The sequence below is a fragment of the Phoxinus phoxinus genome (assembly GCF_949152265.1).
Source record: "Phoxinus phoxinus genome assembly, chromosome: 6".
NCBI classification, from domain to species: domain Eukaryota; kingdom Metazoa; phylum Chordata; class Actinopteri; order Cypriniformes; family Leuciscidae; genus Phoxinus; species Phoxinus phoxinus.
Genome location: NC_136881.1, coordinates 16402568 through 16430045, shown reverse-complemented (window position 1 = coordinate 16430045; position 27478 = coordinate 16402568). Strand labels below are relative to the sequence as shown.

The 27478-nt window shown below is 41.1% G+C and overlaps 2 protein-coding genes across 12 annotated transcripts in view; one reads left to right on the top strand and one right to left on the bottom strand.

Moving 5' to 3' along the window:
• Positions 1-13690, top strand: part of lrba (LPS-responsive vesicle trafficking, beach and anchor containing) — a 247341-nt gene extending 233651 nt beyond the window's left edge. For all 5 annotated transcript variants that reach the window (XM_079615242.1, XM_079615243.1, XM_079615241.1 and 2 more), the window contains 5 exons: positions 456-623; positions 3317-3418; positions 4603-4799; positions 10312-10463; positions 12207-13690. In XM_079615242.1, the coding sequence (XP_079471368.1) occupies positions 456-623; positions 3317-3418; positions 4603-4799; positions 10312-10463; positions 12207-12297 (710 nt within the window). In that variant the 3' untranslated portion in view covers positions 12298-13690. The remainder of the gene's footprint in view (positions 1-455; positions 624-3316; positions 3419-4602; positions 4800-10311; positions 10464-12206) is intronic.
• Positions 13691-24900: 11210 nt separating this feature from the next.
• slit2 (slit homolog 2) overlaps positions 24901-27478 on the bottom strand; it is an 81270-nt gene continuing 78692 nt past the window's right edge. For all 7 annotated transcript variants that reach the window (XM_079616708.1, XM_079616711.1, XM_079616709.1 and 4 more), the window contains one exon: positions 24901-26530. In XM_079616708.1, the coding sequence (XP_079472834.1) occupies positions 26286-26530 (245 nt within the window). In that variant the 3' untranslated portion in view covers positions 24901-26285. The remainder of the gene's footprint in view (positions 26531-27478) is intronic.

The following is a 27478-nucleotide window of genomic DNA, read 5'->3' as shown; positions in this document are numbered from 1 at the left end:
TGTATATAATCATCGGCTCCTTAGACATTGATATCTCAGACTGAATTGGATCAAATGTGACACTTCCTCTGCCTTGCATTCAGCTTCCTGTCCACCTCCATTTATCAGCTGCCTCTTTTTTATTTATTTATTAAAGATCAATCTAACGAAAGAATTGCTGATTAAATGATGTTTGGGATCTGTATTCTGGGAAGGATACATTTTAAATGAGTGTTTTTATGTACTAAAATAAAACGGCATTTATCTGAAATAGAAATCAATCAATTTAATGCATCCTTGCTGAATAAAATTATTAATTTCATTTTCTATTACAGATAAATGCTGTTCTTTTAAACTTTCTGTTCATCAAAGAATCCTGAAAAAAAATATTAGGATTTTAATATTAGTGCTTTGTACATACCCAACACCACACACGTGAAATAAGTGGTTTACCTTGCTGTGTTGTGTGTTTACAGGTAAACTGACACAGATTGTGTTTGGGCATCTTGATGTGGTGACCTGTCTGGCTCGCTCAGAGTCCTACATTGGTGGAGACTGTTACGTTCTCTCCGGCTCCAGAGACGCCACACTTCTGCTCTGGTACTGGAACGGCAAGCACAGCAGCATTGGAGAAAACCCTGGGAGTAAGTTGTAAATGTTTAGTCACGTACAGATGTGTGTGTGTTCATTCAAAAATGAACATGATGTCATAATTTACTGACAATTCATGTCAGTTTTATAGTCTAGAAACAAGCAAATTGGACATCCTGCTAGATAACTCCTTTTGCGTTCCACGTGTCATTTTCATTTTTGGAAGAACAGTTATTTTAATGAAGGCTCCATAATATGTCTGAACAAATGATTTCAAAAGAGTCTCTAGAGTTCCTCATGTTCCTCACATAGAGAGGTCAAGATCAGGGTAACGTTCAGAACCCAAATCCCCAACCAGAGCTTAGCAAACACATAGGAAAAGCTTTCATGCAGGTGATGATATCAATGCAACGCAACAGTGTTAAAAGCTCATTGTTCATACACACACATTCCAGTGTGTGTCTGTCAAGGCCAGTGTAATGATTTACGGCTCACTCTCAGAAGCTACAACTAGTTTCATCTGACCACAGCAGGTCTCTGCTCAGAAGATTGAGTTTCAGGCTAGTATCACACCATAAATGGAATCGGCCTGCCTGTGTGTGTGTGAGTGAGTGAAAGTGGAGGCCAGAGGGCCACAGAGGGAGACAGTAAATGTGACTCGGAGGTCTCCGGCTCAGGAGAGTTCAGTCCCATCTATCTGAGAGAGCAAGAGAACACTCAATAAAAGTGAAAAATGCCACAGGCTTCCCCTGCGCACACTAACCATATGGCTGCGGTGCTGATCAAAGCCCTCTACGCGCACACCCTCGCAAAAACACACACTTCCCCTTTGCTAATTTGGAGTTTTTGGATGCTCTACATGCTGTTAAGTGCTCTCTTACAAATGGGGCAGGATTTATGACTAATTGTAATTTAGGTAATGAGCATCTAAAGATAAGTAGGACTAGATGGTTGCCATCAGTGACATTTAAAGAACCTACGAGTCAGACTTTCATCTAAAGTGATATCACTGGATCTCTGGATATCACATGTACAGTAGAATGGTGCAGTAATGTATTTTCCAGTAATGTTATTATGTGGGTAAAGGGATGAAAGTTCAAAAGCTTAAAAAAATCAGTCACGTCACGATCAATAAACTTTGCAGGAATAATTGGTCCAAACTACTTTTTACTACTAACTACTACTGTTTTTTTACTAATTATTTTGTTTAATGACTTATTTTTTATTAAATTCAAATATTACATTTTAATCAAATGAACAACCCATCAGTAATAATATGGATTCAAGTTTCACAAGTTCTTGTTACTTTTTGAGTCAAACATGATTAGTGAGTCATGTTAATTCAGTCAATGATTTGTTCGAATGATTCAAAACAATCAGCCACCATGAGTGAATGTTTGTGAGCAATTCATTAAGAATCAGCTCATAGGAGTCCTTTGTTCACAAGTCTGTATGTCTGCTTTTGTGTGCAGCCAGCAAAGACAATGCTGCAATCCCACAACTGCTGTAAAATATTTTCTTTTGCAGCGGTGCTGTAGATTCTGCAGTGGATTTTTAGCGCTAAATTAGTGATTTAGAGCTACATAGCAATTTTTGGTCAGCAATAATGACATTTTATCTTTGCTATTCGTTCAATTCTTTCATTCTGACACAGTTCTTCGTTTCAGACAGGAATGAAGTTACAGTATGATTTCAAACACAGAGTTGTTTATATTCATACCCAGGCTTTCCCAGTGTACTGTAAAGAATTGTTGAATCGATTCTGTTGACCACACTGCCATCTAATGACCAAATCATGCATAGCACTGTCATGAAGCCTGATTTTTTATAACTGATCCAATCTAATGCAGTTTCATTTTCAAATATTACTGAAAAAAAAAAAATATGGAATTGTCTTCTATTTATGTTTTCATTTTCTCTCTTTCTTTCTATGAGTAAATGATACTCTCTAGTGCACATTTGCAGTACAGATAAATAGTATACAGTATATAGGTATTAGATTGTAATCAGATGTTGTCCTAATGCGAACCAAATGGTGGCCGATGACGGGGAGGTTAAACGATACACCAATATATCAGTTTTATTGATCTTTTCAGGGCACAATCCGACATCAGGCTTTAATCCCCAGAGTTGTAGGGTATAACTCAGAGCTGAGACATTTAGGAAGTTTGCCACCTAATGAAACCTATACATTTAGTGTGTGTGTGTGTGTGTGTGTGTGTGTGTGTGTGTGTGTGTGTGTGTGTGTGTGTGTGTGTGTGTGTGTGTGTGTGTGTGAGACTGAGTTAAAGAAATTAAATGTACGACTTCTTCGTGTCCAGGTAAAAAAAAAAAAGTGACAATCAATTAGTTCATTAACTGTTATTTTTGACATTACCTGAACCACATTGAAAGGCAGGTGTTTGTGTGAGTGATAGAGACAGAAAGTGCACACTTAAATCCAGCAGAGCTCATTAGACTGATTGAAATAAGACATGTGGATAGCAGAAGAGAGCAAGAGTGTGCACACACTGTACAGTATAAGTGTCTGATTGCAGTAATTACACACACTAATTACATTATCACAGAGTCGACAACAAATAAAAACATAATTTAAACATTGAAATTGACGGTCATGTTACTAAGTGAAGTTATTACTGTATGTTCTTTAATATAATGTACAGTTGTCTGATTGTAATTATTATTTGTGCTCCCTTTTTGCGATTGTATGAACTATTTTTGATCAACTCTGTGTATGTCTCTCCAGCAGAGTTTGTGACTCCTCGAGCGGTCCTGACCGGTCATGATTGTGAGGTGACGTGTGCGAGTGTGTGTGCAGAGCTGGGACTGGTCATCAGTGGCTGCAGAGGTAAAGCAAACGCAAACACTGAGCAGATACAGTGCCGCTTATAGAATTTGATTCATTTTCAATTTTAAATTGAATTGATTTTAAATAGTTAATTCATCTTATGTATGTATTAGTTCATTTTGGTTTTAGTTATTTTACTGTGATTGATTTTAGTCAAAGTTGTCTTTTGCATGGGAGCAGTGCACATATACACAGGTTTCTTGTATACAAACAATACTGGATGCGCGCGCATCCAAGAGGCAAGACCGCTATATGTTATGCCGAGTTCTGTAAAAGAACATTGTAATTAATGTAGATTTCGCATTGTTTGTAAATTCTTGTTGACTTAATAATAAACTGCAATTTCAGAGTTGGATCTGTTTGCTTGTGTTTCATTTGCATATTAATATAACATTATGTAAAACGTTAGTTAGTTGACTAGTATGAAATTGTCCAACTAAGGTTGCGAATCATAAAAACCTGACATACCCTATGCATTTAGGTTTGTTTACAGCACAACAGCTCCGCGTCATCTCTGCTTCTGCTAGATATAGCCGTAAAGACGGCTGCTTTCTGCCTCTTAGATGCGCGCGCATCTATGTGATGACGTTGCACAGAAACCCGTGTATAAATCTACTTCAGTGCCACTTTACAAAATTGTCCTACATATTCAACATCTTCAAATGACTTCCTCAAAATTAGCTTAATATAATAATACCATACTAATAATGTCTCACATTTTGATCATGACAGAGAATTACAAACTTGACAATGTTATTTAAAGCCTGTGTTTTAACTAAGAGCAAAACGCATTTATAAGTGTTTTTCTTTTGTGTTGTTTTTATGAGTGTAATTAAGGCCCCTGTACCACAATCTCTAGATTTTTTCTTCCTTCCAACTTTTGGGGCTAATTATTAAAATATTTGTGCCCTGAGCAGGCACTTAACCTTTACTACATGACAGGAACATGACTGTCTATGTATATCATTCTTATGAGGCTATCAATCATAATTCTTGAGATATCTATCCTAAACATGGCTTCCCAGATATAAATAACTAATGTGTCGAAGGGGATGAAGAAAAATTAAAAATGTTAAAATCAACAGACCTTTTTAGGTCACAAATAACATATACAATTTGGTGCAGCAACACACTGTAATTGTATCTGATTTGACCCTCATATTTCTGTATGTGTGTGACAACAGAGGGTCCATGTCTTGTCCACTCTATGAACGGTGACCTGTTGAGGACTCTGGAGGGTCCAGACGGCTGTGTGCGGCCACGTTTGGTTATGTCCTCCACTGAGGGTCACTGTGTCATTTATTATGACAAGGGCCACTTCTGTGTGTTCAGCATCAACGGGAAACTACTGGGACATATGGAGGTGGAAGACAACATCAAGGTAAACATGAGCATTAACTCCCCTCTGTACAATTATGCGCAATAGGAAGCAAGGCCAACAAGTTGGGCTGCTCTCGCATGTCCATTTGTCCCTCCTTTTTCTTTCTCTCTTTCCATTTCTGTTCTCAGCCTCTGTGTTTTATCATGTCAGCTGTCTGGGGATGTGATTAAACGCTGGCGTGATCTGCCTACAGGCCTCGCTCTTTCCTCTCTCCATCTCTCTTTCTCTTGGCTTCTGAACCCTAAGGGTCCGAATCTGTCCTTTGATCTGCAGGGCTACGAAATGCCACTCAACTTGCATGTGTGTATGAGAGTGAGCAAGAGAGAGGAAGGGCCAATGGCGAGGCCTCCTGCATTAAAGGACACATTTGTCATTGGCGGGCAGAGCTCCTAAAATCGGCCAGCTCTCTTTCCCGCTCCATCACTTTCTCTTTCCTCGGGGCCTGGGAAAATGCACAGAGCTCTGCGTCTCCTACACCCCCCCCCCTCCCTCTCTCTCTCTCTCTCTCTCTCTCTCTCTCTCTTTCTCTCTCTCTCTCTCTCTCTGTCCTGCACACACATACCCACACCTGCATCCCATTTAACAGGCCGGCTCTGTTACGTGCTCCTCTGCTCTCTGCTGCTCCGAGCTTGATTAGTTTCCTCATTGTGTCCAGGTTCCATTTGTTTTCAATAAACAGAGTCTGCAGTGACGGAGAAGAGGGGTGGCTCCGCTCTTTAACACACTTCTTTATTATTCAACCAATATGACATAATGGAGGATTAGTCTGTCATCTTATAGAATCATGATCCTGGATTTATTTAGTACATTTGTGTACTAATATTTTAAAGATAAATTTACAGTGATCATTGTACACTACTGTTCAAAGGTTCGGGCTTTTTAAAGAGAATTAATGCTTTTATTCAGCAAGTACATATTCAGTTGATCAGAAGTGGCAGTAAATACATTTGTAATGTTTCAAATTTCTATTTTAAATAAATGCTGTTCTTTTGAACTTTCTGTTCATCAAAGAACCCTGAAAAAAACTATCATTGTTTCCACAAAGAATATTAAGACGCTGTTTTCAACATTGATAATAATGTTAAGTAATGTTAAAAGAAATGTTTCTTGAGCACCAAATATGAAGGATCGTGCAACACTGAAGACTGAAAAATCGGCTTTGCCATCACAGGAATAAATTACATTTGTATTGTTAAAATAAAATATAAAATAGAATAGAATACATTTATATTAAAATAGAAACCAGTTATTTTAAATTGAAGTAATATGTCTTAATATTTCTGTTTTACTGTGTCTGCAGCATTAGTGAGCATAAAAGACTTTCAAAAACTTTGGGGAAAAAACACACTTTTGAACAGTAGTGTAGATTTACTAGACAATTTAATTATTGTTCTTGTTCAAAGGCAACATACATTTTGGTATAATTGATCTAAAATCAGACTGATAAATAATTTTGAAATGTTTTACAGCATAAGAGATTTTAAAATAGGATAATTTTAAATGTTTGTGTGAAATAAAGACAGTCTCGCGAGTCGCTAAACTCCTTTGACTTCCATTCATATTTGTGCAAACAGGAGAATGGAAAACCAAAGGTTCCAAAATGCAAATTTTGCATTCAGCTTCACATTTGTTTAAAGCTGACCTACAACTTTTTGTATAATGAGAAGACATGTGACCAATAGAGGATCTAAACATCACAGATTGACCTCTTGGCTGAATTTAAAGTACACAAACTTCAAAGCTGCAGGTTTGCAGCATTGTGGGAAAGTGGAGTGATTAAATATTCCCCCATTTTGAGTGTGTGTGTATTTTATTGGTGATCTATTAAATTCTTATACTGACCTCAGCTTTAGAGGGTTTTTTTTTTTGTTTTTTGTTTTTCATTCACTGAAACTGAATGATACTCAATTCAAACACTGTCCCCTTCTAACCAATCTTACTAAATGTCACCAATCAAAACCAAGGCTGCTATTGGCAAGTTTTAGTACATACATGATCTACATGAAAATTAGCGAATCAAAAAATAAACATGAAGTCACAGAAATATTATCCCTGATCAATTATTGCCATAATTTTCAAGTACTCAACTTCTCTTGACCATCTCTGACCTCAACACACACACACACACACACACACACACACACACACACACACACACACTGTGACACAGTAAGCTCCTCTCATGCCAGATGGAGTGTCATCTTTGTGACAGTGTGTGTTTGTGGAGAAGAGGGTGTATGTGGTTTTGTGTTTGAGTAAGTGGGTTGCTGGGACAGTTTGTTGCTGTGGTTAAAGTGAGTCTTCATGCTGATGGTCTGACAGAACATTAATTTGGACAAGTAGAAATAATACATGAATGACTCTCTGGAGCCCACAACTGAGCGTATGTCTGTTAGTAACCATTTTAGCAGACATTTCCCGAGCCGTCTGCACATACGCAATAGACTGCATTAAAGTCTTCATAAATCCAGTCTTTACTTGTGCCAGACATATCCTGACCTAACACAGACAGATCAGCAGATCGGGAGAGAGAGAGAAAACAGTGGGGCATCATCCAGCACAACCCTGTTGTTTAAAATCACAGCTTGACTTTAAGTCAGATATCTGAGTCACGGCAGCCATCTTGGATTCTGGAATGGCGGCCCTGGAGGAGAGCACTGATTTATGATTCTGACCCAGCTCGCTCTGCAACCTGGACATCTCTGCTTCTCACAGACCCTTTTCCAGACATGGTCCAGAGGGACCACCGTGGATGCTGGATTATGTACTGATATATTTCCTCAGACATCTTTGAAGTAATAAGGCACATTAGAACAGAAGACTTAATTCCTGTTGCAGCAGTGACCAAACAACATTATTATCCAATCTCAGAGTGAGTCACAGGGTGGAGTTCGAATCTGTTCAAATCGCTGGGTTTTGGGGTGATTCATATTAAGGACTTTTGGACAATAAAGGAAAAACGAAACACGTGCATAACTTTGAAGAATCGCTTTATTCTCTGGCTGTCATTAATTGAGACATAGTTGAGACAGTCTCTGGTGATTCTTCCCTTATGCACAATTCAGATCCCATATGTCTGTCCTGAGCCTCTGCTTCATACCACGACTGAAATAAAATGCGTAAGTTTTTGCCACAGTGTAACCTGAAACCTAATTACACACATCTCAGATACATCCAAAACAAATCAGAAGAGGTCACATGCACGCAAATGCACTCAGATCCCAGCTGCTGTAACGTCTGAAGTCTGCTGGACAGCGATCTAGCAGAACAGTCTCTGTGATTGATACTGGGTATTTCACTCAGGACTGTGCTAGTGGGGAAGTGTGTGTGTGTGTGTGTGTGTGTGTGTGTGTGTGTGTGTGTGTGTGTGTGTGTGTGTGTGTGTGTGTGTGTGTGTGTGTGTGTGTGTGTGTGTGTGTGTGTGTGTGTGTGTGTGTGTGTGTGTGTGTGTGTGTGTGTGTGTGTGTGTGTGTGTGTGTGTGTGTGTGTATCTGTTTATGGGGACCAAATGTCCCAAAAGAATAGTAATACCAGTCAATTTTGACCTTATGGAGACATGTTTTGGTCCTCATGAGGAAAACAACTTATAAATCATAATAAATGAAGTGTTTTAAAAATGCAGAAAGGTTTCTGTGATGGGTAGGGTTAGAGTAAGGGGATTGAATATACAGTTTGTACAGTATAAAAACCATTATGTCTATGGGAAGTCCCCTTAAAACATGGAAGTGTGTGTGTGTTGCTGTTTTAATTGGCCAGTAACTTTTGCTTAGGGGACACAACCAGGATAGTTTTTTCAGGGTTAGCTTTGAAAGTCAAAGTCTTTATAGTCACATCTTGAAATCTGCACTTTAAAAATACTTATTACTACAAATCATGTAAAACAACCCTGTGTATACTGTACCATGGTTTAGAAAAGTCTGATGAATAAATGTCCACTGCTGCTCACAGAGAGTGAGACAGGCTGATCCAGTTAAATCCATAGATATTATTATTCCTGATTTTTTTTTTTTTTAAATCCCCAGTAAGTGACAGATGTGCAGCAGAGGGCTCTTTCATTATTGGAGTAGCATAGTTGATTTGTCAAAGATTTTTCAAAAGGTTGTTAAGACTTGAACATGATACTCCAACCTCACATTTATGAAGAATAACAAAGAACAGTTCAACCTTTTAGTTATAATTTACTTAAGCTATATTATCATTTATGTAACTGTATAATAATTACCCATTGTCAAATGTATGTCAGTATGATTATAATGTTCACTTATTTAACCATAAGCCATTACAAATGATGATGATATTGATATGTTTGTTTCGGATAACTGAATTGACCAAAAAAAAAAAAACTAATTTATTAGGCTTCGAAAAATGTAACAACTTTTAATTTAAGTTGACTTAAAAACAATCCTCACATAAACCCATGCCCTTCCTGTCTAACAGGTAGGAAATATACAGAAATTGAATAGTTATCAAACAGTTTGCACTGCTTAAATGAAATTAAATATAGATTAATCCTTATTAAAGCTACAAAAGTTATTAGTCAAGAACAGTGGGTAATTTTCTGTTACCTTTGTTCTTTGATCAACATTAATGACAGACCGCATTATTTGCGGCTGTCACTTTAAGAACTGCCGCTGCTGCACGTCTCACACACCTCCCATTTCTCACCATTTTATTTAACTCATTTAAGACTGCTCTTAAGGAGTGGTGTGTGTGTGTGTGTGTGTGTGTGTGTGTGTGTGTGTGTGTGTGTGTGTGTGTGTGTGTGTGTGTGTGTGTGTGTGTGTGTGTGTGTGTGTGTGTGTGTGTGCGGGGAATGAAAGAGCCCAGTGTGTTTGCTGTTCTGTATTATCTGTGTTTCTCGTGGGACCTCTAAAGTGTTACATAGCCCATGTGCACACAGGAAAACCAGATGAACAGAATAAATCTCATACTCTGTCTGCCCTTCGCCGCAGGATACCACCGCTACAGCGGTTTAAGAAACAAACTGTTCGCCAGGTTGGCCCCGTGCATGCTGGGAAAGATCGGGGGTTGTGTGGCGTTTGATTGGATGAGGCAGGGCACACTCAGTCTAAGGTCCACAGGGGTGTCAGTAAACCCCTGTAATCACCGGCCAGCCGGATGCTCCAGACGTTCATCATCGGCTACAAAGAGCTTATTCACTGAGCCGAGAACAAACAAAAAAAAGCATATTTAAACCACCCATCAAATGCTTATCAGGGTTATTTATCATCATGAAATTTGAAAGACCGCTAAAAGGTCAGGGGTCCTTTTGAGTGCTTAATTGCCTTTAATATATTTTAAAGTGAGGCTGTTGTGTGACTGATATATTTTTTTATATTTACCTATCATATCTGTGAAAAAACATTTGCGTGACTTCTGTTTCATCTGGAATTTAACAAAGCAAAACGTACTCGGATACATGAACCCACCACTTTGACTTGGAAAAAATGACTGTGACAAACAGACTGTTTTTATATAACTCACTGAGTGTCCTCTGTGTTTTCTGCTCCAGGCGATGCTGCTGAGTAAAGACGGACAGTATCTGCTGTCTGGAGGAGATTCAGGAGTCCTCAGCTTGTGGCAGATTCATGATCTCAAACAGCTCTTCACTTACCCAGGATGTGATGCTGGAATACGCTCTATGGCTATGTCACATGACCAAAGGTAGCACACTGTACATATACACCCACTCGGTTCCTGTTCCTTTACCAGACTATATATAACATTGGAGAGAGCAAGTAGAATCGTAACACTGTATATACTGTGTTATGTCTGTAAATGCACAATTCAATCTTAGTCAAAGTCGATCCAAAATTTATTCAGACACCTTCTACATTTCTCACATTATCACAGTTGTTTTTTTCGCTATAGTTTCAAAAATGGTAATAAAATATCACAAGAACTCAGAGTTATCAGATCAGTTGATATTTCACTGGTTTTGGCCATCCTTCTGTTAGACTGCAGCACAAATGAATTAGGTTGAATTAGGTCAGCTGTTAAATTTAACCACCAATTTATTATATTGGTTTTATATAATTGGTTTAATATAATTAATTTATATAAGATAATACCAATTTAGGTCCAATATAACACCAATGCTTAATTTTGTTCAGTCTGTGGTGTAAAAAGGTCTGTGGTGTAAAAAACACCTAAGCAACACATGGTCTGGTCAAAGTGTCTGAATAAAGTTTGGTCCCACATTTTTATAAAGTTTACTGGTAGTCCACGGTATGAAGAATTTTTGAGGTATTATATTTCACAGATTACTTAATTTTACAATCCTCACTTACATAAATGAACTATAGTGTCCTGCACCCACTAGTAAAACAATTTCTTTTTTAAACAATGATATCTGGTGTCAGAATAATTTTTTGTTTGACTGTGTGTGTGTGTATGTATATATATATGTATATATGTATGTATATATATATATTTATACCATGGTCTGGGTGAATACTCGATTCTGATTGGCTGCAGGGTGTCCGTTAAAAAGTGATAGAGGACACCTAAATAAACTGTCAGGCGTAACCAAGGAAACCAAGTTATTGTTTGTAACTTGTAACTTTAGATTTCGATTGTAAAACTAATTAAAATATAAACTAATGTTTTAAAAATGTGTTATTTGGCAAGTGACCATGGTATAAGCGGGTTAATGCCCTTCGAGGTGTCCATTGTCAGGTTTTAATGGACTTCGGCAGAGGCAACTGTCCTCCGCTGCGCGTCGGCCGGTTCACACCTCGCCGTCGTCCATTAAAACCTGACAATGGACACCTCGTCGGGCATTAACCCTTACACATATACACGCATTAATATTCTTCTTCTTACTGCCCCCAAACTTTAGAATATTAGTGTATGTTTTTTTTCTGGTCTCATTTGGTACAGTAGAGACATTGCAAAGAATTAAAACATTTGTCCAATTTTGATAAATGTAACAGCTTCCTCCATAAAAAGGCTCCAGTAAAAAAGAAAATGGAACTTGAATAAAGTTTAAAAAATAATACTTCTATTAATAACATCTGTCTGGATTGTAGTCCAGCTTGGATGTGTCTATTGATTGAGAATAGAATGAATACATATATTTACATAAAATACATATATTGACATTTCAAAGCCTTTTCATTTACTATTTTGTCTGCCTTTGTGAACTTTTGGTTTCTAGTTTTTGTACCAGACTTGATTATGTTGTATAAATGGGATTGGTAATGATCACCGAGTCGCGACATATCAAAGATGTTTGAGACAAAATGCCAAAGATCTATTCTAAATGGGAAAAAAATAGCAAAATGTGTTACAATTATCTTTGCACTTCTCTAATTGAACTCTGCAATCAATATATTTAAGTAATATTTATGTTATTTACTGACACGTCTCTTTCTCCTCTTTCTTCCACTTCATCCGTCTTTGCAGATGCATCATCACTGGAATGGCGTCTGGTAGCATTGTTCTGTTCTACAATGACTTCAACAGATGGCACCACGAATACCAAACTAGATACTGACCAGTGACGACAGAGGGAACACAGCAACCATGACAATGGAACAAGCGAAGCCACCGTTCATAAAGGCACTACCAATAGTCATGAATGTATTCAAAATATTTAAAGAAGCAAAACTATTTTTTAAAGATGGCATTGCTATATTTTGTAGATCTTATGGAATTTCTTACTATATAAATCTTAGGGGAGGGGTTATATACCTAATATTTGGAGGGGAAAATATCTATTTTTAGCTGTCAAAGTCAATTTTCACCTTTGCTCTAGTGAAAAAGACTGGTCTGAGTGGTCAATAGCTAAGTGACTATTTACTTCTAGTGTCTATGATAGATGATTTTTGTGTGTGTGTGTGTGTAACTTTGGGCAGGTGAGTTTTTTTTTTTCAGTTGCAGTGATTTGACAGGATATCTCTAAACTTCGTGTTTTGTAGTTTAATAGCACAGTTCCTGAAGCTAAAAGGAAGCTGCCTCATTTTTGGGAGAAATAAATCACTCTTCCAAGTGGAACTATTCAATGCTATTCCAAAACAAAATTAGATAGCTGCCTGCAGACATATCAAGGCATCCACTTTAAATGTTCACTTTGTGAATGGAAAAGTGGCTTCTTTTCTAATGAGAGCTTTTTTTGTCTGTGATTGTTAAACATGAATGGACCTCTTATGTGATCATGTAATGATGTCACTTTATAAACTGAAGGGGCGGAATCTGCATATGAAGGGAGAGTAATCTAGAAGTTATATTATCCTTTTGGTTAGAAAGACGTGATTTGGGGTGTTTGTATCTATCTTTTTATCTTTTTGTTTGTTTATTGTGTGAGCTCCATATCTATCAAGTGTTCCAGAACTAAATACATTTTTCTTTTCTTTGAGGAGATGCAAGAGATAACAGTAGATAGAGGAGGGGGAAATATTCATTTCTGTTTAAAGTGTCATCAAAAGCGCTGTTGAGATTTCACCATTGTGCTTTTACCCTTTACCTTAGTGTATGTAGATCTGAATGTGGGCGGAGCGTAATATTATTATGGATAATGCTTATATGGATATTATAATAATATTATGGATAATTACTTGGATCTGTTAAGCTGAGCTCAAAACTGAAATTGGGGTGAATTCACTATATATGATTCATAAAAGCCAGCTCAAAGTATAACCCCATAGATTACACTCAGGGCAAGCAGTGAAAATACAAAGAAAAGTGTATTTCTTGGTTCGAGTCAACTACAGTGTGATTCTGATACTGACCAATTCTGTTCGATTCAGTTGTTTTATTTTGTTTTAATAGTTGATGCTATCATTGTAATATCATATTATATCTCAGCTAAAATGGAATGAGTGTCGTATGACGTGTGTGATGAACTCAAACAATAAAATGGCATTTTGTACCAATAATAAAAGGTTTCCAAAAAATGTTTTTTGTAAAGACGTGCTAATCCAGGGAAGCTAAAATCTAAGAATTAATATATAACAAACTTGAAGATTGTTATTTTTGTATCATTTATATAATATACTTTTTGTTTATATTTTAAATTATATATTATTATTTATTTATTTTAATTTTAAAGTTTTCGTTTGGTTAAAGTAGGCTAACTCAATTTAAACTATATATTAAACATTAATCTTTATTTAAACTTCATTAAAGTTATTTTTATTTCAAATCATTTATTAAATGCTTTCAGTTGATAACCATGCTTGAAAATGTCATGAAACTCAGAATTAGGTCCAAATGTGTTTGGCATGGACAAATCACATGCGATATATTGTGTGTCCGCTAGAGGTCGCTATAGCTCAGTTGGGATAAATAATCAAACAGAGACTCCAACTCCTGAAATGGTTGTCAGACAAAGCAGACACTCAAAATGTTCAGTGCTGGGGAGAATCAACGCATTATTAAACTAGAGACCGCTCAATCTGTTTTATCCACTAAACATGAATAAGATGAGATCATAAGAAATCTGAACATTGTCAAATTATATATATCTGTATCACAAGGGTCTAGGTATGATTTTGGTGGGGACATAAAAAAAATATATCCCTACCATTTATAGATATGGTAGCCAACATTCATAAAGGGAGTTTTTTTATGTCAGTGTGTCTCTGACGCAATTGACAGTTTTGGGTATGCAAACCAACATTACAATTTAGCTTTCTGTACTTAAAGTAGCTTTCTTGAAGTAGTACTTCATGCTAAAATATTTAAGCAAGCATACAATGATAACTGAAAAAAAGTTCAGGGATTGACATAAATTAACACAAGTGAATAACCTGTGTGTCAAGAAAGACATGATATACTGTAGATAGAGCATAAACAGAGTTCTCTTACGTAGAGTTCTCTCGTACTGCGTCGAAGAACGCTACGGGAAAGATATTTCTTTGTCGAGATTGAAGCCTAAAATTAATCCTTAATTTTGTAATAATGTAAAACGCTTTTCTGAAGCATACAACCTAGGCGGAGCAATACAGCTCACCCATTGGCTGCTCTGCCAGAAAAGCACAGCCTATGCGAGGCCAGGACGCTGACCAATGAGGACGCTTCGCGCCCTTCTGCGTCACCTCCCGCCCAAACAGGCGTGGCCTAGGCCTATAAATACGAGCATAGCTGTCTAACACGCCGATTTTCTTAAATTCAACGAAGCTGCACGCATCGCTGGATTGATTCGAGCCGCCACAGCCGTTTGGAACAAGCACCTCAGCAGGACGAGCCCTTACCTGAAGCCGCTGGTCATCGCCGCCTTCAGCCGCCGTTCCCTGCTGCGCTTCTCCGGCGTGGAATATCCTTTCAGTTTTGTGTGTGTTTTGTGTGTGTGTTCGCCTACCGCGGCACACATTTTTTCCTCACAAAAGAGCAACGAGTGTCTTTTTAAAGATGTCTCGCGTTTCCTGCGGCTCCTGCCGAGCCGCGCTCATCGACGGGGACCACCACGAACTGTGTGTTTCCTGCTTGGGCGAGGAACATGCAGCTCTCGCTCTCGGTGATGGCGGCTGCCATCACTGCGACATGATGCCAATCGCGACTCTGCGGACTCGCCTTGCATCTTTCGCCGAGACTGCTCAACCGCCCCCTGTAGCGCCGCGCCGTAAGAAGCGCCGCGCTCAGCGGGTCCCGGAACCTCCCTCCACGAGGAGCTCGCCGCCGCCACCGCCGCTAGCTCCTCTCAACGTGTCGCTTGAGTCGCTCACCGACGGACAACAGCCGCAGCACGCCGCTTTGTCCGTTATGGAGGACGACCAGCAAGCCGTATCAGAGGGGGATGACGATTGCTGTTCGCTTCTCGCTTCGGAGAGCGAGGGATGGGCGAGCTCTGTGGACCTCCCCTCCCCCGCCGTTCCGGAACGTCGAGGAGGGAAGATCAGCATCGAAGCAGAGCTGATGCGTCTGCTCACACAGGCCGTATCGAGCCTCGGCCTCGAGTGGTCGACGCCCGAACAACCTGCACTCAACCGGCTGGATGGCCGCTTCCTCGCTGGAGACCGCGCTGCGCCCCCCTCCAGACACGCACCCTTTCTTCCTGAGCTTCACGAAGAGGTAGCGAAATCGTGGAAGGCGCCATTTTCAGCCAGAGTACGTACTTCTGCCTCGCCAGCATTCTCCGTAGTGGACGGTGCTCGAGACAGAGGCTACCACGCTCTCCCTCCGGTCGAGGAGGCTGTAGCGACTCACCTTTGCCCACCCTCTGCTGGACGGCGGGCTAAGGGAGTCCTACCATCTAAAGCTTGCCGCACTTCGTCAGCTCTGAACGGCCGCGTGTATTCCGCCGCCGGACAAGCTGCATCGGCGCTGCACACCATGGCGGTGCTCCAAATCCACCAGGCTAACCTCCTCTGCAAGCTAGACGAGGAAGGCCCGGGCGCGATCAGTGTTCCGGACTTACGTAGCGCCACAGACCTCGCTCTTCGCGCTACAAAGTCCGCCGCACACGCCATCGGCAGGATTATGGCCTCAGCTACTGTTTCCGAGAGACATTTGTGGCTGACTCTCTCCGAAATGGCGGAGTCGGAGCGCTCTGCGTTCCTCGACGCTCCCATTTCACCGACTGGCCTCTTCGGATCCTCCGTGAAGGACTTCGCGGACCGATTCGCCGAGGTACAGAAGACTTCGCAGGCCATGAGACATTTTCTGCCAAAGCGCTCCAGTTCCGCAACAGGCCGCCCTAAACAGCCGCCTGCCCGAACTCAGCAGCGCCCCGCGCCCGCCGCACCGGCCCAGCAGCAACAGGCCCGAGAGAGACCACGGTCTCGCTCCGCCGGACGCCGCCCGCCACCGCGTGGTCCTCGGCCCAAGATCTCACTCAAGCCCGAGGCCTCGGCGCCATCCTAGCCCTGCTAGGAAAACGACGGTGTTCGGGTCCCGCTGCGGCCGGACTTCCACCAAAGATTTTCGCTTGTACAGCCCTAAGTTCCGTGTTTGTACCAGTGTATTTAGCAGCCAACAAACCGGCCGTAAAGCCCGTTTGCCTGCACACAAACGCCGTTTTCACGGCGACCCAGATAAATCTAAAAAAGAGTTTAATTTCTGGTGTTCCGGCCAAGGCCGATGGTGTAATGTGTGTAACTGCAATGCCCACCCAGTGCCCATTCATTCACACAAGCACAGCCCCGTTCAACACAGGGTTTGCACACATAAAATCGGCTCATGCCGGTTGTGCTTTACATGTAGTGAGCGTGCCCACTATCCAGTGCCCACAACCACTACACACTGCACGTTCCGCGGTTTCTGTAAAAACGAAACTAACGAACGGTCAGTCAGTACACAAACACAGTGTCCCCGGTGTTATAAATGTGCCCGCCACCAAGCGCCCACGTTTATTCACAAACATAACGAGCCCCGTAGGGCTCGCCCCGCGTGCTCTCTCTCAACTCAGAGAGTCGAGCGCGCGCGGGACGCATACTGTGTTAAACATGTCCCCCGCCTCAGACGCCACGGCGTCCATGTTACAGCACACGGTTGCTCTCGTGTCGCCGCCATTTCGCGACCAGGGCCCAGATTACATTCAACCCCTAGTCACACGTGCACATGCATGGGAAAGACTTCCCGGGGTCTCAGAATGGGTGCTAGAGACTATAAAAAGAGGCTATTCGCTACAGTTTCATCGACGCCCTCCCCGTTTCACGGGAAAAGTCGAAACCACGGTAAAAACAGAAGTAGCACATCTACTTCGAGCCGAAATAGCGAAGCTATTGAGCAAAGGGGCCATAGAGCCTTTATCTCAAGCTCAGAGCGAAGGGGGTCTGTACAGCAGATATTTCCTGGTACCGAAGAAAGACGGGGGTCTCAGACCCATTTTAGATCTAAGGCGTCTGAACAAAACGCTAACAAAGCGGAAGTTCAGAATGCTCACGACCAGAAAAATCCTCGCGCAAATTCGCCGAGGAGACTGGTTTATGGCGATAGATCTGAAAGACGCGTATTTTCACATACAAATTGCGTCACGTCACAGGCGATTTTTGAGATTCGCCTTCGAGGGCCGGGCATATCAGTACACAGTCCTGCCATTCGGCCTATCCCTAGCACCTCGTACATTTACAGTGTGCATGGACGCGGCGCTGGCACCCCTGAGACTCCGAGGCGTTCGAATTCTGAACTATTTGGACGATTGGCTGATTCTAGCTCAATCGTCGTCAGAACTCGCTCACCACAAGACGCTAATACTCGATCACCTCGAGTGCTTAGGTCTGAGAGTCAATTGGGAGAAAAGTTCACTGTTTCCCAGTCAAAGGATCTCCTTTTTAGGACTGGATCTGAACTCACTGTCTATGACAGCACGTCTGTCATCACAGCGCAGGCGAAATACCCTGCAAATGGCGAAATCCTTCCGCAGCGGCCACATAGTGCCGCTCAGGAGATTTCAGAAAATGCTGGGCCTCATGGCCTCAGCCTCTACAGTGCTGCAGTTGGGCCTGCTGCGCATGCGCCCACTACAGTTCTGGTTGAGAACGCGCGTACCGCGCCGAGCATGGTTACACGGTCGTTATCGCCTCAAGGTCACTCAGGAATGCATTTCAGCCCTGACACCATGGAGAGCGTCAGACTGGTACCGGTCAGGTGTAAGCCTGGGGACTTCCTCGAGCCTGAAGGTGGTGTCCACGGACGCGTCCACCTCAGGCTGGGGAGCACTGCTCGACGGCAGACCGCTCTTTGGCCAATGGGCAGAGCGAGCCAAACTACCGCACATAAACTGCCTGGAAATGATGGCAGTGGACTTTGCGCTGAGGCGTTTCTGTCCCCGGATAAAAGGACACCACGTCCTGGTCCGCTCGGACAACGTGTCGGTAGTAGCCTACATAAACCACCAGGGTGGCCTGAGGTCCCGAAACCTATTCAGGTTAGCGGAACGCATACTGGTGTGGGCCCAGCACAACCTGCGCTCGTTAAGAGCAATACACGTGCCAGGCCACTTGAACGTAGGCCCGGACAGACTCTCACGGAACAATGTTCCTACGGGAGAGTGGTCCCTACACACACAGACAGTGCGTCTGCTGTGGAAAAGGTTCGGCAGAGCGGAAATAGACCTGTTTGCAAACCAGGAGAACGCTCACTGCCCAGAATTCTTTTCGAAGAGCGCGAACGCGCTGGCCAGAGTCTGGCCCCGCCGTCCGCTCTATGCCTTTCCTCCTGTCTCACTCCTGCCTCAAGTGCTGGAGCGTATCAAGGAGAGCGGATGCTCGGTACTACTGGTTGCTCCATACTGGACGAATCAGACCTGGTTCCCAGCTTTGATGCGACTGAAAAGTACTGCCCCGTGGCCGATTCCAGTGAGGAGAGACCTCCTCTCACAGGCCAAGGGCGCGATTCTGCATCCTCACCCCGAGCTTTGGTCCCTACACGTATGGGCCATAAACGGGTACCCGCTAACCTCCCAAGAGGAGTGTTAGACACGATCGAGCAAGCTAGGGCTCCGTCTACTAGACGGCTCTACGCTTCCAAATGGTCGGTGTTCTCTGGATGGTGTTCAGATCAAGGTCTGTCACCACTTCAGTGTGGAGAACCGGAGATTCTCTCCTTCTTGCAAGAGCTATTGGATAAGGGAAGAACCCCATCCACGCTCAAAGTCTATGTGGCTGCCATATCAGCGTTCGTTAATCCAACGCTTGGCCGTTCACTAGGCAGGAACGACCTGGTGGTCCGCTTCCTGAGAGGCGCCAGGAGGTTAAACCCTCCAAGGCCTCCTTCAGTCCCCGTTTGGGACCTTTCTACAGTGTTGAACGCTATGAAAGGGGCCCCTTTCGAGCCTATTCACTCAGTTGACATGAAACACCTGTCTTTCAAGACCGTGTTTCTTTTGGCTCTCGCTTCAGTGAAGCGTGTGGGAGACTTGCAAGCGCTCTCAGTAAGAGCTTCTTGTATGGAGTTCGGGCCAAACGACTCTGTAGTCGTATTGAAACCGAAGCATGGGTACGTGCCTAAGTCCCTCAACACACCGTTCAGGGCTCAGGTCATCTCCCTGTCGGCCCTGCCGGTTTCAGAGGACGGAAATAGCTCCCTTTGCCCGGTCAGGGCATTAAGAGCTTATGTGTCCCGCTCCGCTGTTTTTCGACAGACGGAGCAGCTCTTTGTTTCGTTCAGCGGACGCTCCAAGGGGCGAGCCGCGACGAAACAGAGTCTGTCTCGATGGGTAGTGGACGCCATTGCGCTAGCCTACGCATCTAGAGGTTTGGAATGCCCTTTGGGCATCAGAGCACACTCCACGAGAGGCATGGCCTCTTCATGGGCTTGGTATAGCGGAATCTCGCTACAAGATATCTGTATGGCGGCAGGCTGGGCCTCCCCGTCTACATTTATTAGGTTCTATAACCTAGAGGTTCCTGCGTTGCAGGCTAAACTGCTCTCGGTCTAGAAGACTATGTATTAGTGTCCTGCCCCGCGCTGCGGCCCAGGTCACTTCAGTGTTAATATGTATATGTGTTCCTGCCCCGCTGTGCGGCCCAGGTCACTTCAATGTTTAAGCATCACTCACTGACAATGTGTCCCATGAGCATGCTATTACCCCTCATATATATCTATATTTACATATATATGCTATTATGCCTTATGAGGCACTACTATAAAGGGATGATGCTAATTTAGCCGCTCTCCCTATACTTCTTGGGGTAGGCACTTGTATACCAGGGCGCGCGCGCCCTTAGGTGTCTGTGTCGGTCCAAGAGCACGCACGGCGTTTTACATGGGGTTCCCGTAGCGTTCTTCGACGCAGTACGAGAGAACTCTACGTAAGAGAACGTACTCGGTTACTAACGTAACCTCGGTTCTCTCTAGAAGAGGGAACGAGTACTGCGTCTCATGGCCGTGCGTGTCCGCGCTGCGTCGCTTCATTGACGAAAATCGGCGTGTTAGACAGCTATGCTCGTATTTATAGGCCTAGGCCACGCCTGTTTGGGCGGGAGGTGACGCAGAAGGGCGCGAAGCGTCCTCATTGGTCAGCGTCCTGGCCTCGCATAGGCTGTGCTTTTCTGGCAGAGCAGCCAATGGGTGAGCTGTATTGCTCCGCCTAGGTTGTATGCTTCAGAAAAGCGTTTTACATTATTACAAAATTAAGGATTAATTTTAGGCTTCAATCTCGACAAAGAAATATCTTTCCCGTAGCGTTCTTCGACGCAGTACTCGTTCCCTCTTCTAGAGAGAACCGAGGTTACGTTAGTAACCGAGTACGGTTTGTTTGCAAGGCGGTACTCGCTATATAGCAAATTGTGTGCAATTTATCTTCATCTTTGGTTGTGCTATAAGCGAGTTAAAGACGCTGGTGTCAAGGTAACATTTGTAAAATAATAATAATAATAAATAAAAAAAAACAGGTACAAATTTCCTTATAACTCATGCATGAGTTATGATATCCTCAGTCAGGATTTTTTTTTTCATATTCTGTTTTTATTGCTCTTAGGGCATGAAAAATAAGATTTTAATTTTTTATTACATTTTTTACACATTTTTCAAAGAGGTTTTCAGATGTCCACTTGAGTGGACAGCATGTGTATGGTTTAAACTGAAGAGATCAATCAAACATATATAGTGTGTGTGTTTAACAAACCAATCAATACAATTATATAAAATCTATACAAAAACATATAAATGTGAAATATTGCAAAGGATATCACTTATCTTTGATATCAGAACATGAGGACGTGATTTCATCAGAAATTTCTACAGCCTCAGCCTGTCAAGGTACAACTGTGGAAACCACTCCGATGCTTCCTCCAGAGTATGTCAATTTACCCTTATTAGCTGATCATTATGATTATGTTCGACACATTTCTAACATAGCTCTCCTCTGAGAAAACCTAGCGATCAGGTGTTTTCAATCTCATCTGAAATGAGCAGTGTTGGGGTAACGCATTAGTAACATGCATAACGCAATCAGATTACTTTTTTGATGTTCAAGTAACATGCAGAAAGTATTACAAGTAGCATGCATTACGTAATCAGATTACTTTTTGATCTAAGAAGTAATGTATTACAAGTAATGTGCATTACGTAATTAGATACTTTTTTGATTATGTAATCACATTACTTGTCAGTGAAAATTACATTATAATAATACACATACATTTATTTATAGTCAAAAGAATTTACTGCAGATTTAAGTATTTTCAAAAACAACATTCACAGTATAAGTATTGTAGCTGGAATAGCCATTGATGCATGAGGTCCACTATAGTGGACAGATGATTAATCAGACTTTTCTCCCAATCTAAAATCAAAACTTGGAAAATGTAACTGTGATATGACTCATTAGATATTGCTTGATGCTGCAATATTTTTTTTTTACCTACAAGAGTCTCCTAGGCTAGGATAGAAGGAATGGGTGGATATTCCGGAGCAACTTGGCATTTCTGACTGGCCATTGGCCATCTTGGTTTGGAGGGAGGAAAAATCGACACACAACGCTTGCCACTTGGTGGCAATGTCGGTAGGATGATGCACCAGGGTCCAATGTAGAGGTTGATGAGCAAAGATAACATCAAAACCCGTGCAAATTCAAGAAAATGCTTTTTTAGCTGTCCACTGTGACCTGCATGAAAGGGTTAAAAATAATGTTGTACCCAATTTCGACTCCCTACTTGGATTCAGCGTGATATGTGCTCTCGTGCTCTCGCCATCGACACAGTGAAGAAGACATCACTGAGCAACGAGGACATGGACAACACACAGACAAGACAGACATTATTGGGAAATTCAAACAATAAATTACGTTTTGGCGCTCTTAATACATAGCCTGATTTCTAGCGAAGGGCATGTGAACAGATCATAGGCCTACTCAGATCATCTCTTACTACTAGTTACAGTACTAAATAAACATGAATGAACATCAGAGGGTATGTTGAAAGAATCAGTAAAACTTACTTAAATGTATCATGTAATCGGTCAATCTGTGTTTCAACCAGTGACATGGGCATTCAGGCATAGGCGGAGGATGACCTATAGATACGATTCCTCCTTAAAAGCACATTTAAACAGAATGTCATGAAATAGTTATGCTGCGCCAAATAAAAAAAAAGAAACCAGTGTTCTTTTTCATTGCGAATGCAGTGCACGAAGCCGTGAAATAAACGTCACCAAGGACATCTGAATTTGATTAAAGAAAGGCCTGGAGAATGTAGGCCTAATGCAAATGCAACTAAAATGAGAGAGTAGTTTTGTGCTTTTAGATTTTGGGCTGCTGTGCCAAGATCGTGTTTGCATGCTGCGATTTTTTTTATATATATATTATGACACCCGCTTTCAGATCGTTGAGTTTCCACACATTCAGAATATTTTTATTTTTCATTTGTATCTTGGTGTGTTTAGCCAGAGCCCGTCTCCCTTATTAGACATTGGTTTAGCTATGAATGGATCGAAATGGAATGTAGTTGCTATATGCAGTCCTTTGGCATCTCACTGTGGTCTTGTTTGGTATAGCAGGTTGATCAATACCAATATTGCTATTGCTAAACAAGCTACAGGGAGATGTGCTTAGCTGTTTAGATGTTTTATCTTAATTTTTATTTAAAAAATAATAACATGGATTTCAAAAGTAATAACACTAGACTAAATGTTTGTGTGTATAAAAAACGCTTGCAGTAGCCGGCTACTATTGATTCGGAGAGATGAGGGTGGTCTTGGAGTAAAAAAGGTTGAGAACTTATTGTTAAAAGCGCTTGTAGTTCTGTCTGTATCTAAATGTAGGCTATCTCAGTTATATTTCAAACTGGGAGTTTTGCAGCGAGGATGCTGTATCTGGCTGTTTCAAGAATGTGATGTTAAAGATATTTCAAAACGCTTTTTACAATACAGATTGTTTCAAAGCAGCTTTATTTTTCAAAGCAGCTTTACAGTGATAACAGTAAAATAATGCAACAAAGTTTGTTTCTGCTGTTCAGCAGATCTAGAAGAAAATAGCTTCATAGTCCAGCTATAAGTTCAGTGATGATGTTTTTTTTTTTTTTTTTAAGACTGTTAATTTAGTTAATTTATATAGCCGCTCTGGAGAAAACAGTGATGTCATCGTCCAGCTCAGTTCTCATATAATGGTGTCAATGCAGGCTGATCAATAATGTTGTTGAATATTAAATGTCCCCAACTAAGCAAGCCAAAGGCGACAGTGGCAAGGAACCAAAACTCCATCAGGTGACAGAATGGAGGAGAGAAAAAAACGAACAATTGAGGGAGAACCCAGGCTCAGTCGGGGGTCAGTTCTCCTCTGGCCAATGAACAGTGTATGATTATGATTCATGCAGAATTACAGGTCAGAAGTCAGAATTCAGCATTCCGAATATTATCCAGTTCCATCTGGATAAATAGCCTTCTCAAATCAATTGCATTTTGAAATGGCAATAGGCTATTGTGTGTCATTCTGAATAGGGGGGTTTAGTTCAATAAACAAATGGCTTTATGTGTGTTGTTACAAGCAATTGTAAAGTGTTACAAGAAAAAAATATAAAAAAAAGTTATCATTGGTCTCATTTGAAGTGAATGTAAAAAACAAAAACAAAAAAACATAGCCTTTAAAATGCAGAACTTTGTCACATAGTTTATATATTTTTCACTCACTTAAGCTGTTTTGATTAGAATTGTTTTTGGAGACTGTCACATTATTTGAATTGTTTCAATTATTTGGATGTTTGCCAAACCATATTGTGGTATAATACACGTAAACCTTGTTTTACATTTAGGTAAGGATTTATTTAGATAGCCTATAATAGCGCAATGAATAACTAGCAAAAGCTAATTAGCATTAACAGCACATTATTATCATGCCTTCTTTCAGATTAGTAAGATTCATCTTTCATTTGTTGTGTTTTAGAGACAATTTAATGCTTTGGTGGAAGATTTACATGAATGTTCAATAATACACACATGGTGTGCCAAATAACACCGGCGGAGGGAGCAGCTGCAAGAAAAACGCAGTAATGAGTGAACTATATCGCCACCTGCTGGCAACATTGAGGTTTATTTTTTTTTTTTTTGAAAATCACTAACACAATGGTCTATGCATCATTTAGGCTATTTTATAAGTTTGCGCAAACATTTATTTGATAAATTGAAATAGATATTAAGGAGGCAGACTGAATAGGCCTAATGTAAGTGTTGCTGATGTGTGGCTACGTAAGCGTTACACACAGAGGTACAAGCTTGAAGAGGGAGGGGACATCTTTATTCATTGATCAGTAACACAATTTGCTCAATGAATGAGCAACGTCCTCTACAATAAACATCAGCATCATCATCATCATCCAAAGTCTACAATACCAATTTAGCAGCAACATGTTAACATGGGGGAAACAGAGTGGTAACAAAGTAGTATCATTTAGAAAAAGTCACAGTTTTTCTTTCTATCTGTATCATTAAAAAGGATTCGCAAGGAGGATATTTTAAAAAGAGGTTTATTGACGGCTATGGACGCTACTGTTATTTTTTTGAACTATGGCATGTGCTCTATACTGAATACATGGGGAGATTTTAACTATACATTTAAACTCTAATATAAAGCACGTCTGTGTCACCATACAAATTTTTAGGAGATTCGACAAAAATATACAATGCTTTCACTTCACATTTGAAGATTTATAACACCACTAGGTTTTTTTTTTCTCTTTTTTTTATGGTAAATACAACAGTCCCATTGGTCAAACCAACCAAATGAAGGAGACACAACGTTAGTTATTCTACTCAGTAAGCTATGAGTGATTTAAATTGGTAAGAGGAATATAAATTAATATATATTAAGAAATTCCAACTGTAACTCCAGGGAAGCAAAGGGCTATACCGAGTATAAGTAATGTGACGGTATTTTTGATACAATAAATACACATGGTTTATAATGTGGCAGAAGAGAGCGTGTGTGTGTGTGTGCGCATGCTGGAAGAGATCATCTGTGTACACTTTGTGGGTAAGGGGTGTGGGTGTGGGTGTGGGTGTGTGTGTGGGTGTGTGTGTGTGTGTGTGTGTGTGTGTGTGTGTGTGTGTGTGTGTGTGTGTGTGTGTGTGTGTGTGTGTGTGTGTGTGTGTGTGTGTGTGTGTGTGTGTGTGTGTGTGTGTGTGTGTGTGGTAAACTGTAAGGAAGTAGGAGGAGTGACCTCCTCTCTCAGCGAATCCCCCTGCAGTCTCCATAGTGACACTTTATCTCACCTTCACAAAGTCCAGGTGAAATGAGTTACGGCAGTCCAGAAAACCGTGTAAAAGAATGGCACAAAGAAAGACACAAAAAAAGTGAAAGTGTCGTCTGGGTGTGTTTGCTTTCCATTCTGGTCTGAGGTGATTTTTTCCAAACAAAAAACAAATGTAATCAGAAATGTCACAGTACCTAAAATGGTGGCAAATAAAATTAAAAAAAACTCTAAAATCTATTTTTTGTCTTTTTTTCTCTCCACTTCATAATAAAAAATAGGTTTGTTCTTTATCTTACAGTAATCCATTATCTCCTTTGAAGGAAAAAACATTAGTCCAACACTGACAAAAAAAGGTAAAACAGGGGACTTCAAACAAGGGGGGTGGGGGGGGGGGGGTTGTATTTCTTCTTTTTCGTTTTTAGGATGGACATTTTGTGCAGCCACACTTGACGACCTTTTCCACCTCCTGTACAAAAGAGGATCCGTCTGTGCATTGGAAGGTGTATTTCCTGCGTTTGCTGCGGAGAGGGGCGCAGCAGGAGGTCCCGTCCCCACAGCTGCCCCGACACTCTAAACGGGAGACCTTCTCTGTGCTTTGGCACGCTGCGTAGCCCTGCTGCGTCTGATAGTGATCTCGGACCCGTTCCCCCCGACACGCCATCTCTACAGAGAGAAAGAGAGAGAGAGAAAAAGCTTGAGCACTATATTGCATATATAGTATATCAATTGTATCAATTTTTACTGGGAACTTGAAAGGGAACTCCTAAGAAAATAGAAAGTGTGAAAGCAGAAAAAGGAAGAGGAGAGACGATGGTTGTAGGGGCGGCAGGGATATGGGTGTCTCAAAGCTTGAGGTTTATTAGTGACTCAAGAAAGGAAGAAATTGAAGATGAACACTAACATGCATCCCTCACCTGGCGGACCTGAGTGGGGTCCACACCGCTTTCAGTAGCAGCTTGAAGGTTACAGGAAGTTTAAAAACGAACGTTAGTAAAAACAACAATAATAATAGTGTAGGATTAGCTCCTCACAGGGTTAGCATTTCAACAGAAGTTTAGAATGAAAGCACAACATACTGTGGAGGATTTAAAGACATTTTTGAAACATGCGAGCACATGTTCCAGTACAGGTGTACCTGTCTTCATGGTAAAAATGAGACCATGCATATGCTTTTTTAGATGTGAAATAAGGGACCACAGGTACACATTTCTACAGTTTCCAGGTGACATGACTACTAGTGTCGATATAATGCTACGACTTTTGTTTCATATTGAGAAAAATAATGACTAGAGGAGAAGGTTATTAGAAGATTTAGAATACAGCGCACAAGTTGTATGGAAAATGACCCATTTGTACCATAAATTGTGTGAGTAGCTTTAACGCACTGTAAGTGCCATAAATTATTTTTTTAAAAATCCTATAGTCTCAAATTAAAATTAAATTTGAAATCCAATTTTTGTATTTTATTATATTACTATACTGTGGCCAACACTAATACGTCCACCAAGTCTATAATATAGCCCATTAAATATTATTATCAACTTATAATATGATATTTTCAGCCTATTATTCTGTATAATATCATAAAGGGCCAATATTAAGATTCTTTTG